Source organism: Scophthalmus maximus, chromosome 2, assembly GCF_022379125.1.
Source record: "Scophthalmus maximus strain ysfricsl-2021 chromosome 2, ASM2237912v1, whole genome shotgun sequence".
Classification (NCBI taxonomy): domain Eukaryota; kingdom Metazoa; phylum Chordata; class Actinopteri; order Pleuronectiformes; family Scophthalmidae; genus Scophthalmus; species Scophthalmus maximus.
Window position 1 is genome coordinate 22,551,848 of NC_061516.1, and position 15,456 is coordinate 22,567,303.

General features: G+C 41.6%; 3 protein-coding genes and 1 non-coding gene across 5 annotated transcripts; 2 read left to right on the forward strand and 2 right to left on the reverse strand.

Annotated features, from left to right (window-relative positions):
* Nucleotides 1-8: 8 nt before the first annotated feature.
* On the forward strand, nt 9-2,167 carry si:ch211-40k21.5 (uncharacterized protein LOC100332117 homolog). Its single transcript, XM_035624976.2, has 2 exons — nt 9-208; nt 1,235-2,167. Exons 1-2 carry the CDS (start codon nt 9-11, stop codon nt 1,395-1,397), a joined length of 363 nt encoding a protein of 120 aa, XP_035480869.2. The 3' UTR covers nt 1,398-2,167.
* Nucleotides 2,168-3,702: 1,535 nt separating this feature from the next.
* On the forward strand, nt 3,703-9,487 carry vtnb (vitronectin b). The gene is made up of 8 exons (XM_035624963.2): nt 3,703-3,917; nt 4,944-5,060; nt 5,188-5,430; nt 6,164-6,303; nt 6,658-6,814; nt 7,514-7,672; nt 8,409-8,741; nt 8,890-9,487. Exons 1-8 carry the CDS (start codon nt 3,854-3,856, stop codon nt 9,024-9,026), a joined length of 1,350 nt encoding a protein of 449 aa, XP_035480856.2. The 5' UTR covers nt 3,703-3,853; the 3' UTR covers nt 9,027-9,487.
* A 770-nt stretch (nt 9,488-10,257) lies between these two features.
* Nucleotides 10,258-10,331, reverse strand: trnat-agu. Its single transcript has one exon. It is a non-coding gene; the product is annotated as a tRNA-Thr (tRNA).
* A 50-nt stretch (nt 10,332-10,381) lies between these two features.
* On the reverse strand, nt 10,382-13,600 carry LOC118300512 (homeobox protein otx5-B-like). Of its 2 annotated transcripts, XM_035624966.2 has the most exons (4): nt 12,088-13,600; nt 11,757-11,969; nt 11,300-11,481; nt 10,382-11,206 (listed from the first exon to the last, which is right to left on the reverse strand). In XM_035624966.2, exons 2-4 carry the CDS (start codon nt 11,893-11,895, stop codon nt 10,583-10,585), a joined length of 945 nt encoding a protein of 314 aa, XP_035480859.2. In that variant the 5' UTR covers nt 11,896-11,969; nt 12,088-13,600; the 3' UTR covers nt 10,382-10,582. The 2 variants fall into 2 exon arrangements, with proteins under 2 accessions (XP_035480859.2, XP_035480858.2); XM_035624965.2 differs by having other exon boundaries at nt 11,757-13,600.
* Nucleotides 13,601-15,456: the final 1,856 nt, after the last annotated feature.

The window sequence follows — 15,456 nt, forward strand, 5'->3', positions numbered from 1 at the left end:
GTTGAAGAATGGCAGAGAGGGTGCCCACGACATATGTCGGCCGCAAAAGGAAAACGGTATATGAGACGGCTTCCAAAAAACGGAGGCTGGACAACCAGAGGGCCAAAACCAGAGTCAACGTCGGTGTGGCTTTTCAACGCTGGCGTCGACTCATGGAAGAGCAGGGGCTGAAAAACGACGCCATGGTGGCCGAGTTTCTTTTGGACAGGTAATTATCTGCTTCGTTGTTGGTGAAACTGTGTAGCTAACGTAACTGTGACTGTATTAGCCAACGCCAAGTTAGCTCCGCTGTAGGACGACACCAGACAAGACATCGCAACGTGATTGGTTGTACGTTCTTCTTCGTCGTTTTTTTAATGGCGGTTGGCAACCGTCCTAATGCGGCGTTCCATTGCAAGTCGTAATTCCATAATTCCGTGTCGCTTTTTCCTTCTTTCCGATCCAAATGCGTTCCAGTTCATCAGCTGAGAGAAACGTCTATGTCTTGCTCATTTAAATATCATACCACACAGCTCAAAATTGTGTATGATAAACGTTTGCCGAGCTAGTTAGCTTACGAGACTCTTTTGTATTATTATTATTATTCTTTATTGCAAAAGAAAAAGTACATAGGATTCAATGTGTCATATAAAAGTATACAGTAAACACAGATAACAATAACATTGCCGGGGGTAGCCTATGTCATGTAAGGATATTCAGAGAGGTCCATGTGTTGAAAGTTTTCAAAGCCTGTTTGTTGTTGGATTTAGAAATTAAATATATGTAATTTCCGACCTCAAAATTTGTTTGGTTTTTACTGCTAAATTAAAGTTGAAATTTTGCCGATATAATTAATAAATGTATTATGAAGTGCTTTATCTACTTTTGAAAAAACTAAATAGTTAGCAACAATACACTTTACGCCACCATATTGCTGTGATGTCAATTGTGACTGGGTATGCATGGATCTTACCAGGTTCTGATTTTGGAATCCCGACTTGAATTTTCCGAAGTTGGAGGTCGTTTTTCCCCAGAGCTCCGAGTACAATGGAACGCAGCCTAACAGGTGCATTATCGGCAGCTTCTGCTCCGGAGTTTTCCCCTTCCTCTGGCACCGGCAGATACTAAAATGCGACGGAAAAGCGAAAAAAGAGAGATAGATGTATTGATTATTTGTTTTTAAAATCCCAATCCCCTGGAAAATTACAACATTCGTTGTGTGAATAAAACTCTGAATGTTTTCTTTCTTACCAAGTTTTAACTGGGAAGAAGTTACTGGGCTTCCTGCTCAGGAGACTGAAGATGAAACCGGGGACGTCAACACAGACGAGGATGACACGCGTGTGCTCAGCTCGAACCATGATGCCAGCAGGCCAGGACAATCACCACATCCACAGACCGGCCAGGATAACGGATGATTGCTCAATTCCGTATGTTGTGTTGTGTTATCAGTAATTCTATCCTTTTTAATCAAGGAATTTATAGGTGCGGCGTCGAGGCAATACAGTTTCATTGCAAATACTGTCAAGCTAACGTTGTTGCCGGAAGAGGGGCAACGCTAGCAATTTGCTCCACCATCTAAACTGAGAGGATGTCATGGAATAAGAATCGAGAATTCCTAAATGTTGACGTTTCCAGAGTGTTTCCTTTTTACTGATGGAGCGTCACTACACTGGTGTTGTTTTTTTCCTGCTTGGCGTCAAGACTGTAGTCGGGAAACAGTGGGTACATTTTCACTTTCTCCAGCTCTGAAGCGCCATCTCGCTCCGGAACCAATCTGCTCACTTTCCTCAATGGTGTGACAAGGGACACACATACAGACACCTCTTTATTATATTAAGACCGACCGCAACCGGCACCGCAGCCAACTCCGCTTCTCTTATCCTGTCGCTCTGCCACACACACACACATCCTACACACTTCATTCCAGTCAATAGATAGGCCACTCATGTTACTCTGGTTTATAGCGGCCCGGGAAACTCACAGATGATGGCATAAAAAGTGTGAAAGAATATTGTCATTTCACTGTTCTGAGACTGTTACGTTGCAGATGTTTTAAAAGCTACCTGTTTTGTATTTTACTTTGAAATACTTGAAGTGATAAGAGAACATTATTTTAGAGTATTTTTTATTTACAATTCCTCCAGTTCAATGTGTAAAACTGACAATAAACATTGTTGAAATGTCATTGAATTGCAGGCCTTTTTTTCCCTCTCAGTTCTTCATGATTTGACTAGATGCCGATACAACCAGTCTACCTCAATATGGTACTGCATCATTAAGCAAGTTTGCTTGAGGAACATGTCTCTAACTGGACCTCCCTGAATTATAATGGAATGCCCCTGGCCTACCAGAAGAAAAGGAAACGGTGGAACGAGATTAAAAAACAAAGAAGTGGTCCCTCTACACACAGGTCAAAAAAAAGACTGCTTCAGGGCGTTGATCAAAACACTGGATCCCAGTTATGTGTTACCAGATCGAAAATACTTGAGCCAAACAGTGTTTTTAGTTTAGAGTATTTATGCCTAAGCTTCGGTTATGAAAAGGATCTAAATACCTTTTCCACCACTGCACTACCATGCTAGACATGCTTTAGTTTATATACATATTAGAGCTGCAGCAGTTGATCGATTAGTAATCGATTACTAAATTAATCGCCAACTATTTTGATAATCGGTTCATGTAGTTTTAATGAAAAAAAAGTCAAAATTCTCTGATATTAACTAATCAAATGTGAATATTTTCTGCTTTCTTTGCTCCTGTACGACAGTAAACTAAATATCTTTGGTGTGTGGACAAAACAAAACATAATCTTGGGATTTGAGAAACAATCCACATTTTTCACCATTTTATGACTATGGACCAAACAACTAATCAGTTAATCAAGAAAATATTGGACAGATTAATAGATTATAAAAATATTAGTTAGTTGCAGCCCTAATATAGTATATATGGCGTTTCTCCAGACATAGGTGTGAATGGTTTTTTGATAAGCTGGCGACCTTTTTCTGGATGTACAACGCCTCTCGCCCAAAACGCCCAGTGTTTAATTAAACATCAGTTTAATACGTGCACAGGTTCAGGTTTAGTGTTTGACTGCAAATTTGCCAGTTTTCAAGTCATAAGCAAAATTAAAAGCAAAACGGGGACTCCAGAAGATTTGTCCTTCATTTTTCTTGCTGTGTTGCTTTATGTGGCGCTGTTGTTATCAGGGCCACATTTGGAAGAAAAAACTGTGTTTGCTTTAGGGGTTGTTTGTCTTTCTTTACTTCAGAGATAAATAGAGGAAAAATACTGCCCTACACATTGTTCGAGGGCTGATACCCATTCCATCATTCACCCTGTCTTTTAACCTACAGTATGCAGGAAATCTGCACTATACAATAGTACATTTCGTGCAGTTTCTAGTCCGGTTTGTAATTTATTATTTCAGGCATTTTCCTAATTAAGACAGAGAATCAATACAAGATTTATTTTGCACTATGTCTTGTTTTGTGAATAATTAAATAAGCAGTTAGGTGACACTGGGTGTTACTGTACATTTGCCAAGACAGGAAAGTCGGCGGGTATATACTTTAAAGCGATCGTTTTTATGTTTGTATGATGTTTGTGGGACAGACGGGACAGAGATCAGCCATCACAGTTTAATGATTAACACAGTGTTGATCAATCAGGAAGGCCGGGTCATCAGCTTCTGGAAACAAAAATCTATCGATCAGCCTCGGCACACCAAAGTGGGGCACTTGGTTCAAACCCATCTGGCCGCAGTTCACTGGTGCAAACAGGTAGAACAGAGCACAGTTTTCGTCTGTGTCTAAATTCCACTTTAAAAAGAAATTGTTTTTTAAAAGTGGATTCTTTTCTGTGAGGCGACATGAAGCCGGCAGTGACTCTGCTGGGCCTCGTCCTCCTGCTGGACGCCACCTTCTCTGCAGAAGGTAAGTCTTTTTAGAAAAAGTATAGTAGAGTCTTTTCTTATTTAATGAACAGCTCTGGACACGTGGACAATCTGTAAACTTATTATTTAAAATGTATTATTGTATTTATTATATCTTGAACTAGTATTTTACAAAGTATTGTATAACTGCATTACCATTAGATGAATTAAGTATTTTCCCTTGCATTTATCATAATGTATGCCTGAACAAACAAAAAAATGTTATATTATATTTATCTCTGGTGAAAAGCCTTAGCAAATTTTTAATACACTGTATTTAAACAGTAATTGTTTACTCAGTATGGTTTTACTAAAAAACTCACAAAAATAATTTTAAGTATAGCCAGTACTTGAAGCTGACTCTACTGACTGAAAATGTCTCAAGTACGGTGCTCACAGAACCAGACGGCTGTAATCACTCGTTACTTTTCAGATTAGGATTTGAAATTGATGATAAAAATGGGACGAACTACAACACATTGTAAAGGATTCAAAAACGAATGACCATTGCCAACCTTTTTGATTTGTGACCGCTTTTGAACAAGCCGCGTAGAGTCAGAGGTCAGATATTTCCCACTGAACTTCTCACGACTGTTCGGGTCCCTGGGCGGGTAAAATTAACTATTATCTCACAAAAGAAGAGAAGATAATATCAGATGTAGCTTTATTGATTGAAGCAGAGATTAGAAGACAATACCAAAATAAGGGGGGGGGGGGGGGGTGTTTGGCTAATGACCCCTTGGAGGGGCCTGGCCCCTCTGTTGGGAACCTGGACACACTGTAGGATCAATATCAATAACATACTGATCTAAACAATCAATACATGATTATATATCAGTCATCTGTCTTTTTTCTCTGTAAAAGTACTTTTGATACTGTACTGATAATGATTCTGTACGTTCACTGTGCTGAAATGCAGTATTTTACTTTTACTTTAAAGGATCTGAGTCCATCTTCCATCACCGGTAACTGAATGTCTGACCACGTCAGTGTCATTTCTTAGTGAAACAAACTGCGTTTTCTTCAGAGTCCTGTGTGGGTCAGTGTGGCTCCTTCGATTCGCTGAGGAAATGCCAGTGCGACTCCATGTGTGTGTACTATGGAAGCTGCTGCGGCGACTTCGACACCGCCTGCCCCAAGAAAGGTGAGTACAGTTGTAGCGTGTTATCATTAAACGGTGGTATAAGCTATCTGTGTTCTTGTCTTTTGAAACTACAGAAACAAACCTGTTGTGACACAAAACTATTTTTACTTTTCTCGTTTGCCCACAGTTGCTCGTGGTGACACGTTCGACGCAGGAGAGGACATGACAGAAGCGATGACGATTCCTGCTCCTGCTACTGCCACAACAACCGTCGCTCCAACCTTCAACACAACTGCCGCAGTCGCCTCTCTCCCACCCAACGCCACCCAGGGGCCCACGCCACCCGTGGACCCTGACGCAGCGTCCTGCAGTGGCCGACCTTTCGACGCTTTTCTGCAGCTGAAGAATGGCTCTATCTATGCCTTCAGAGGTAAACCTGGACATTTCAAAAGTGCACTTCGCTTCCTTCCCTTTTTTGCGATGATCGCCAATCAATGATTGTCATGGACCTGAGTTTATCATGCAAGTGTTTGGAAAAGAACAATGGATCTTTGAAATGAAGTTGTAGATTTTAAGACCATATTCTGTGCAAAGTCCTCATAACTGAGAAGTTCTGAATATAAATAAACAAAGATGGTCCCGTAAGACTTCAAAAAGTCAACACCAATTTTTTTTTTTACTCTATAGACTCAATTTCCCAGTTGATAAAATTGTTTTAATCAAATGAGGAACAATATAATGCTGGAGAAGCATTTTCCTTACATGGTAGCAAAACACATTTCATTGCGAAGTAATTAATCGTAAGTAGCAATGTGCATTTTCTGTGATCTGGAAAAAGATCAGACGTTAACCACTATACATAACGTTGATTTGTTAAACGCCTAAAAATGTTTGGTTTTTTATGTACTTTATTTCACACTGCCATTGCTCTGCCTCTGCCTCTAGGACCGTTTTTGTTGAATTAAACAGGGGAACAAACGGATTTGCAGGCATTCAAAAGCAAACTGGACGTCAACACACTTGACTGAGACCGGCGGCGGATTTTATTTGATATCGCTTAATTGTTTTTTCGGTGTTGAATCGTTGTGGATTTTCCTGGTTTGATAGAGATATTCAAGCCTCATATGGCCTGTACCCATGGCCTGCATGCCTTTATCTCTTAGGTGAATATTTTTTCGAGTTGGACGACAAGTCCGTCCTTCCCGGTTACCCCAAGCTCATCCAGGACGTGTGGGGAATAACAGGGCCCATCGACGCCGCGTTCACACGCATCAACTGCCAGGGGAAATCCTACATCTTTAAGGTAGAAACTTCTACGTCTCTTTAGTCTGGGAACAGTGTGTGCTTTCATAAAGCTAGTGGGGGTTTATTCAGATTACAAGGGCACCCAGACAATCTATAAGGAGAACAATTTGTTAGTTATATGGTTTAGAAAATGGCAGACTGAATTTGAAAAAAGTATCTTAACAGTCTGAAAGTGTTTCTTGTATCTTTAGCAACATTAGAGCCACTCAGGGGCTCTAAGTCTGTAATATGATCAGTTTTGATCGGTTTTATTAGAGTTTTATGTTTACAGACATTACTGTTGTAAATACAGACACACAATGGGTTCAGTATAAGACGTTTATCCTCAGACTCAATCTTTATTCTGACTCAGGGGAACAGGTACTGGAGGTTTGATGGCGACGTCTTGGATCAGGACTATCCACGGAACATTTCAGTCGGTTTCGACGGCATTCCAGACGACGTTGATGCTGCGTTTGCCGTGCCTGCACCGAGCCACCGTGGCAAAGAGAAAGCCTACTTTTTCAAAGGTATTTATGAAGGGGATGTGTGAAAGTTTTCACTTTGTGTCACAAAAGTAAACCATTTGTGTCCCAGAAATGTGTGTTGTGGTTGTTTAGTTATAATTTTGTTCATCCTCTTGTGATCCACTCGTGGAAATTTGAGGCACCTGTGTTTATGTGGATACTTCCATTTTTTGCTACTTCACACTTTCTCATTTCATTTAATTCCCTTGTTGAGATACTTTTATCCAAGAGCCTTTCCTGGTTTTACTTGAATTTTAACTTTCTTGGGATTTGTTTTTTAAATCTGATGATTTTAGACTCACTTATTTGTTTCAATTGATACCTTGTGAATCTCTAATAATAATGATGAAGATGATAATAATAATAATAATAATAATAATAATAATAATAATAATAATAATAATAATAATAATAATAATAATAATTCTCTATTTACTTATCTTACATTTATCTATTTGTCTTAATGTTGTATAAAAATCTAGAGGACTAAGGTTTTATCTTTTCACAGCAGACTTGTCATTGCATGAAAGAACAGGTGTCATTAATAACTTTACCAATGGCTGGACCCTGAAACTGAATCAGCTAAATGCAAGCGATCCATCATCAGTTTTATTACGTAGCCTGTGTCTGTGTTTAACCTACTGAGACATTTCAACGTGTCCTCGGTGAATAAAATCCTTTCGTGCTTGTTTCTTCCTTCAGGGGACAAGTATCACGAGTACAAGTTCAAGCACCAGGCTTCTCACGAGGAGTGCGTCCGCATGAGCATGTCCTCGCCGTCCGTGCTGTTCACGCGATACACAGATCTGTTCTGTGATCAGACGTGGGAGGATTTCTTCACAGAGCTGTTTGGAAGCTCCTGTAAGGCTCAGCTTTGCCTTTTTTCTTGTTCCTATACATTTGATGTTTATTTGTATAGGAGCGAGTATACGGCAATGAACCAATTACACACACCACAGCATTTAAAATAAAACAGCGGATCACTAATGACCACACAACTCATCTCTCTTTAAACAGTTTGACAATGATGCCTCTTCCAGCCTAAAATGTAACCTTTCACATCTTTTATTAATATTTTCATCAAATTTTAGAGCTAATATAATCTCAATATCTAACGATGGAACTAAATTCATATAAAGTCAAGATATTTGGCTTCTAAAAGCAATTCTTCTGCATACATTCTGTACTGTATGTGACTATAATCCACATAAAACCTAAAATATCCTCCAAGACATGACAAACTGAAGAGATGTGGGCCAAGACCAGAACCCTGTGGGATGCCAGTGTTACTCTTTGACCTTGGTAGATTGCGATTCTAGGTGTGTTTTTGGTCTGTAATGGGCTCAATATTCTCACAACCTTGACAAATTGTACATTGTTTGAAAGTATCCTCATGAAATCCGTGCAAAGTATTTTAGTAAAAGTATCATCACAAAATCTGGTAACACAAAATCATTTGACATGTAGCTATGGATCCAAAATATTTGCCACAAAATGATTACAACAAGCCCTATATTTTCCTTTAATTATAATTATTATTATTTTGTTGGTACCATCTAATGAGTCCAGTCCATTCTCCTCCCTCCTCCTCCTTCAGTCAGCAGTCGTCACACAGGCCCTCGCTCCATCAGTCAGGACTGGCATGGTTTCAGGCCTCCTGTAGATGCTGCTTTTGTGGGACAAGTCTACGTCAGTCCCAAGCCCACGCCATCTTCGCCTCCTCCACCTCCTCCACCCGCGAGGAGGTGGAGCGGTCGGAGGAAGAGGCCGAGCAAGAAGCGCGCACAGCGAAGACAGCAGAGTCGCCATGTGCCGTATGATGATTTGTGGGGTTTCGACGACTGGTTTGCCTACGGCGACTACGCCGATTTCATTCATGAGAGCACCACACAGAGCACTCCTGTTCAAAATGTGTATTTTTTCAAGAGAGGTATGAGTACTTTTTTTAGTTACACGTTTTTTCAACACAACAGAAAACTGAGGCAAAACTCTAGGAGAAGAACATCCTCTTTAAGCTACTGTCTTTTAACAGCTTTTGGTTTGTTTCTTTCTTTTCTTTTCTTTTTCTATGTCGGCAGATAAATACTACAGAGTGAATCATCAGACGAAACGCGTGGACTTCGCCAGCCCTCCATACCCACGATCCATTGCGAAATACTGGCTGGGCTGCAAGCACGAAGAGACAGCTGATGAATCCAGGGCTGAGAAGAAATAGGACTGGCTGCCTGAGTCTGTAGTTTGGACACGATTTGGAGGAATCCACTCTGTGTTTTAAATATATAATTAATAGTTAATTATATGTTTTGTGACAGGTCTTAGCGTAATTACAATATAAATTCATCATTACTTCAGTTATATTTTGTTGTTACCACTCTATTGTCCCCTCTATGCTTTACACATACAACACTCACCAAGTTCTCACCTTAACCATAAAGTAAAACCCCTCAAGAGACCGGCATGTTTCAAAGAGTGGAGGTGATGCTCAGTTTAGTTTTCGCACAGTGACACTTGGCTGTGTAAGTGACACACATGCACACACTGATCTCTGTTGGTGTATGTATTCACCTGCATGCCGACACTGAGCAAGCTCTGACACAACCTCTCCAGACAGTAATGCTCTTTCAACATACATACAAAAATGTAATGCATAATAAAGTAATTGAATAGAATTATTAATTTACGTCTTTATATATTTTGTGTTGGGCATCATATGTGATTCACAAAACATAATTTCTAACACATTTTCGTGATGCATTCATCCTGCATAAACCACAATACACTCTTTTTTGTTTTACTAAAAACATTTAGTTTGTTTTTGGTCACAAATATTTTAGTAGTCTTCCACTTTCTCCTACGGCACCATTCAGAATTTGCTGTTAACAGTTTACTAATGCTTTACAGATCAGTTATTATCCGTTGAGAACAACAAGTCTCAGGTGCATTGCTGTAGACTGAGCAACTCAGGAGTACAAGAGTAAAGTGAGTAAAATAATCCTTATTGTTTTAACAATGACAACAGTAAAATAGAGCAATGGACATTAATGCAGATACTTTAAGTAAATTTTACTGATCCTATTATTGGTTTCGGATGCAGAAATGTTATTTTATTGTGGTTATTTCCACCGTGTTACTACATTTTGGGGATTTAAGTAAACTGTCTAAATACCTATTCCATCGCTAGCAACTACTAATAACCATATGCTGTTTAGATTTAATATAACTGTAACATGTTTGTGTAGATTTAGTTCTGACAAGACATGGGACCTGCAGTGGAAACATGGAAATCACTGGAGACATGACTTCTAAAAGATCATATTATGTTACCGCAGTAACACTAGAGTATATTTTTTTAAAATGAGTTTACAGTTCAAACATTCTCACGCTGTCTATATTTTTCCTCTTCACGCGATTGATAAAATAACCCCACAGACGCAAACTTCGAGAAAAGGCACCGCTGGGATTCGAACCCAGGATCTCCTGTTTACTAGACAGGCGCTTTAACCATCTAAGCCACGGCGCCACGTGACGCCGAGGAACACATAAGAGATTATGAACAAACGCGTAATCTGTGAAAATAAGATTTTTATTTGCAATGCTCATAGAATACACTACCATGTGCAGATTAAAAGCATGATCTGAATAGTTGTATACATTTGTATTAATGTAGTCTTCGCTTTAAAACAATGTCTCCATAAATGCTCTATAGGCCTATTATTTACAATGCAGTCATAAGAAATGTCCAACTTTCCTCCAAACATCGAATTGTACCGGTCACCCTAAGAGATAATCGATCATTGCCGCGGAAATTTCCAAATCCGACGGGTTGAAGTCGCCCAGGTCCTGGAAGCACATGTCGGACAGGTCGTCCGGGGACTCGCTCTCCTCGGACCCCGGGTGAGCGACGGCAGCGCAGCGGCTGCCCTCGGGCCGGGATCCCCGTGCGTCTCCGAGGAAAGACGCGCAGGCCTGTGTGAGGTCCCACTCGCCGAGGCCACTGTGCGCGAACGCGTCGGCGTGGCAGTAATCGGTGAAGTCTGGGGCTCGGTAGTAGTCACGGTCTTGAGGAACTCCCGGGAGACCCAGTAGTCCATGGTGCGAGCAGGGTGGAGCCCGGTCAGCGGCGACGGGGGATGTGGGCGCGGGTAGGGACGTGGCCTGACCCCCCAGGATGGCCGAGAGCCTGGTGGACTGGGGTGAACTTGGAGCAGGGTAGCCCGGGGGGGACGGTGGGCTGCGGGGAATGGGAGAGAACGCAGGGGGCTGCCGGACCAGCGGAGGACTGGGAGCAGGGGCGAAGGTGAACTGTGGATGGAAGTAGTCCGCGGTGCCTTCGGCCACTGCTCTGATTGGTTTCTTGCTCTTGAAATATCGCGCGCGTCGGTTTTGAAACCAGACCTGTGGAAAGGAATGAAAAAAAATGTTAGCCCGTTTATTTTTAGTTTTCTAATTCTACGATATCCAAAAGGATTTCACGAGACATCTGTGTACCTGAATCTTAGACTCTGGTAGACGCGTCAGAGAGGCGAGGGACTCCTTCATCTTTATGTCCGGGTAGTGCGTGTTGGAGAAGGCCCTCTCCAGCTCGCTCACCTGCGCCTTGGTGAAAGTCGTGCGCTTCCGGCGGCGCCGGGTGTCCGAGCACGTCCTCCGGGCAGCAGCCTCGTGGTGGACTACAGGGATGGAGAGGACAAGAGTGTTAAGACAACAGTTGTGACATGCATTGGTTTTATGACCTCTAAATCAGAGTGAAACACATGTAAGATGCAGAAAGTAACTCGGTTTGGTGATTGGGGAATTTGGCATAACGACTTAGCCAATAAGACAAATGCTCGTTATTGTAACTGTACAATTTGCAACCAAAGTAAAAGAGTGTGCGTCGTTGTTTCATCCAAATATAAATCTGGTGCCCGAACCAGTTTAGAAATACGCGTTTTCAATCACTCACCTCTGTTGGACTCCTGTGCGTAATCCTCGTTGTTCTTGCTGTTGTTTACATCCAGGCAGGAAGCGGGCCAGTAATGTCCCGAGTAAAACGAGTTCATCTCAGAAACGTCAGCGCCAGTGAAATCCGAACCGAATGCCATTGTTTTGATTTGTTTTGTTTTTCTCTCCAGAGTATTCGTTCCCCCGGGTACGTCCGAGATGCGTCTCCTTGACACTGGTGAACACGCATTGGCTCTGGTTGGAGCTTTTATACTTTGCTTGACAGACACAAGAACGACCCCCATCGGCCCGCGCCGCGCCCATGAAGCGCGTGCCTTTGATGTGTCACTCACCTGTGAACGGCCGTCCGGCTAATAGGTGTCATGTGCGGTCCCGCGAAGAGCCATTAATGTGCCCGCACTTATCCAAGACGGGAGCTTGTCCTATAACGTGCAGCAGCAGCAGCGACCATGGTCACACATGCTCCGACATCCCCCAGTAAAGCTCCGCATCTAAAACGATATGCTGCATACAAGTCACTTCCAACATTGTGGGGAGGGGGAACAGAAAGATTCAAAAAATGACAATATACCATTTGTTTAAAAAATATGACTCTCTGAAGACCAGTTGGATAAGGCCTCCAGTTGACATGGCGACGACGCTGGAGGCTTATATGTGAATGAGATGTGTTTGATTTCATAACGTTCTGTTCTGTCCAGCATGAATTCCACAAGTTCAATAACACAGTTGGACTCATGCACAACCCTAATGACCTGGCAGGTAAAGCAACAGTCGTCACCCTCTCCTCACACTTCGGTCTGTGAAACATCCTCTCCTCCTCCGCCGCTCGCTGCCTCCCGGTGCGCGTCAGAGGGGGGGAAACAAAACACACCGTGGACAGTGGAAGTGTATTGAAGAAGCTGTCGGAAGTGTGGGGCTTCGGTCAGTCAGCTACGATGTGTCGAGGTGACAAACCGAGGCTCCCCTTTTTCTCCTTCCACAGGTCGAGACATCAAAACACCGGATAGCGCACATGCAGTCCAATGCACGACCCTGCAAGCTCCGCAGCGCCAGACGCGCAGTGCATGGGGCCATTTAGAAGCTGGATTTAAATTTCCAAGCATGAAGCCAAGCTCGGGAACTAACACGCAGACATAAAAAAAAATGTGTTAAAATGACCTTTCCCCTATGATTTAAATTGACATTCCTGTCCTGAAATGCCCCATACCCTACACGTTTTGTCAATAGATGGCCGCACATGGAAGGCACGTGATGTAAGAAAAGATTTGTGGAGTCATAAGACGATAACAATAACACTGATCGTGTCACATCAGCAGCGACGTGTTCCACATTCACCCCTACTCACAGGGACGATTAACCGTGGAGCTCCGAACCCAAAGTACCTCTGCGCCGTCACATGACACATTACACGAAGACAATATGTCGATACCAAACATTTGATGGACTGTCGAAACCGAGTCACATGGTGCCAGCGTGACCTCTGTGAACCCAGAGCACCGGGACGTTAGAATAGTTCGAGTGGCTCTCAGTAACCCTGTGGCATGATGTATGCTATTCATTTTAGTATCTAAATATGTATAAAGTCATAATCGAGACGTATATCTGTACAGCATTTGTTGCTCTCATAATGAGCATTAGAGGTGAAATTTAGTCCCTAGATGGCAGCATTGGACCGTTTAATAAATATAGTTTAATCTCTCCATCTATCTATCTATCTATCTCTCATTTTAATTGATGGTTTCATAGACCCATTATCAAAAATTCTAATTTTTGGATTTTCAAGTCTACTAAAAGCAACATTTTAATCAAATTTGAATACTTCTTTTTCCTAAACCATTCAAAGAAAATGTTATATTAAGTAAATTAGGCCCAGCGAAGCCTTTCCCTGCAAAATGAGATGTGATTTTTATATTGTTATATATCATATATAATGTTTCTGTTGGAAGACATAATGCGTTTAGAACAAAGATATTGTCTGGGAGACATGATAAATGTGTGGCACAATGTTATAAGAACATGATTATTTTTCAAAACAAAGGTACCTCAAGCACAAGGAGGTAAACAACTACAGTGTGGTGGAGCTGAATATACATATGGATGACAAATTACATGAAAACCCCCACAAAGAATTAATAAGAAAAAGAAAAACAAATGCAGCCGTTTCCCCACACAGGACAGGTGGCCTCAGTGTCATCGCTGTAAATCGTATGTTATGGTCTCCATGGTTACCACAGAGAGATTTTGGGGCAACGTGTTAGACAGCGCTCTTACAACGGCTCCAAATGAGGGAAATAATCTTGAATCTGTCAGACAAATGCTGTTCATCCCTTTAGTAGAGTTCAGGAACATTTCAGCTGTCGAGGTTCACAATCAGAATCAGAATTGTGTTTATTTTGTTTTTTTAATTATAAGGTACTTTCTCTGGTGACAAGTGCATAACAAACATAGTAAATATAAAAAATAAGGGGAGGATTAAAGCAAATTAAATTAAAAAGCAAGCACCGCAAGTACAAAGAGAAGAGCAAACTGTACAATTAAAAAATGTATATATAAAAAGGAAAACTTTTAATATGCTCACTATGGTTCTGTCTATGCTGTGGCCCAACATTTTAACAGTCAATGTAGGTTTTTCTTTCAGTTTGTCACTCATCTATTTATGTTTAAGATAAATAATAATAATTATTATTATTATTATTATTATAGTCATTTTCACTCACTGTATGTTTAATAGTTAACCCTTTCCAAATTATTTGGTTTTCTGAATGTGTTTTTGGTAGTTACTTTACTTTCATTTTTTTTGATATAAACAAACTTAACTATAATGTCAAAGGTCAATTCTCAAATGGACTTTAATTAGAAAATCAACCTTTTCCTGTCACATATTCCTCGGCTCTTTCATGCAATGACGCCCGCCACCTCATTTTGAGTCGCCGGCTTTGCTCCGCAGCCCAAATATTCCTGACCTCTTCATAAAACACACACAATACACAAACTGTCCTCTCTGCGTGTCTGAATGCTTCCGTTTATACCTCACGAACCCAGGTGTGCACACCGAGAAACGCGGGCCCTCTGTGTCCACACTCCTCTCTAAGAAATCAGGGTCGACACTCAGGTGTGAATGACGGTCTGCCCTCCTCTCCCTCGCCGGCATCCTCGCTCCTTCCTTCGCAATACACAAACACCATTCCTCGGCCCGCTGTTTGATGTGGAAACCTCATCCCACATTTCCTGTCAACCTGAGAGATTTTTAGGCCTAATCCACGTGCTGCGTGGCTGAGGTGAAGGGGTTACTCTTTGCCGAAGAACCTTCCTGTAAAAAGCCTTTCTGGATCTGGAAAAATAGAAGCTGAGTGTGATCCCAGGTTTGGCTGTGGATGAAAGTACATCAAGCCTCTGCAGGGAGAGAAGGGCACGCTGGAGACGTGATTTAGTGCAGCTATAGGTACAAAATAAATGGATATTTGGATGAGGCTGGATGGATCACGGGATATCACTCCTGAATAAGAATGTAAATCCAGGATTTCCGGTGGGGAAATCCGACTGGATCATTATGTCAGATTCATTGTGTAAATTCCAGGATTTCCAGGAAAAATCAGACAGGATCATTATGTCAGAGAGTATCACATGGTGCTGGGATCTAAAGCTGAAGTGTGACCTCTGGCATTTGATAAAAGACTGATACATCCGCAACAGAGAATAAA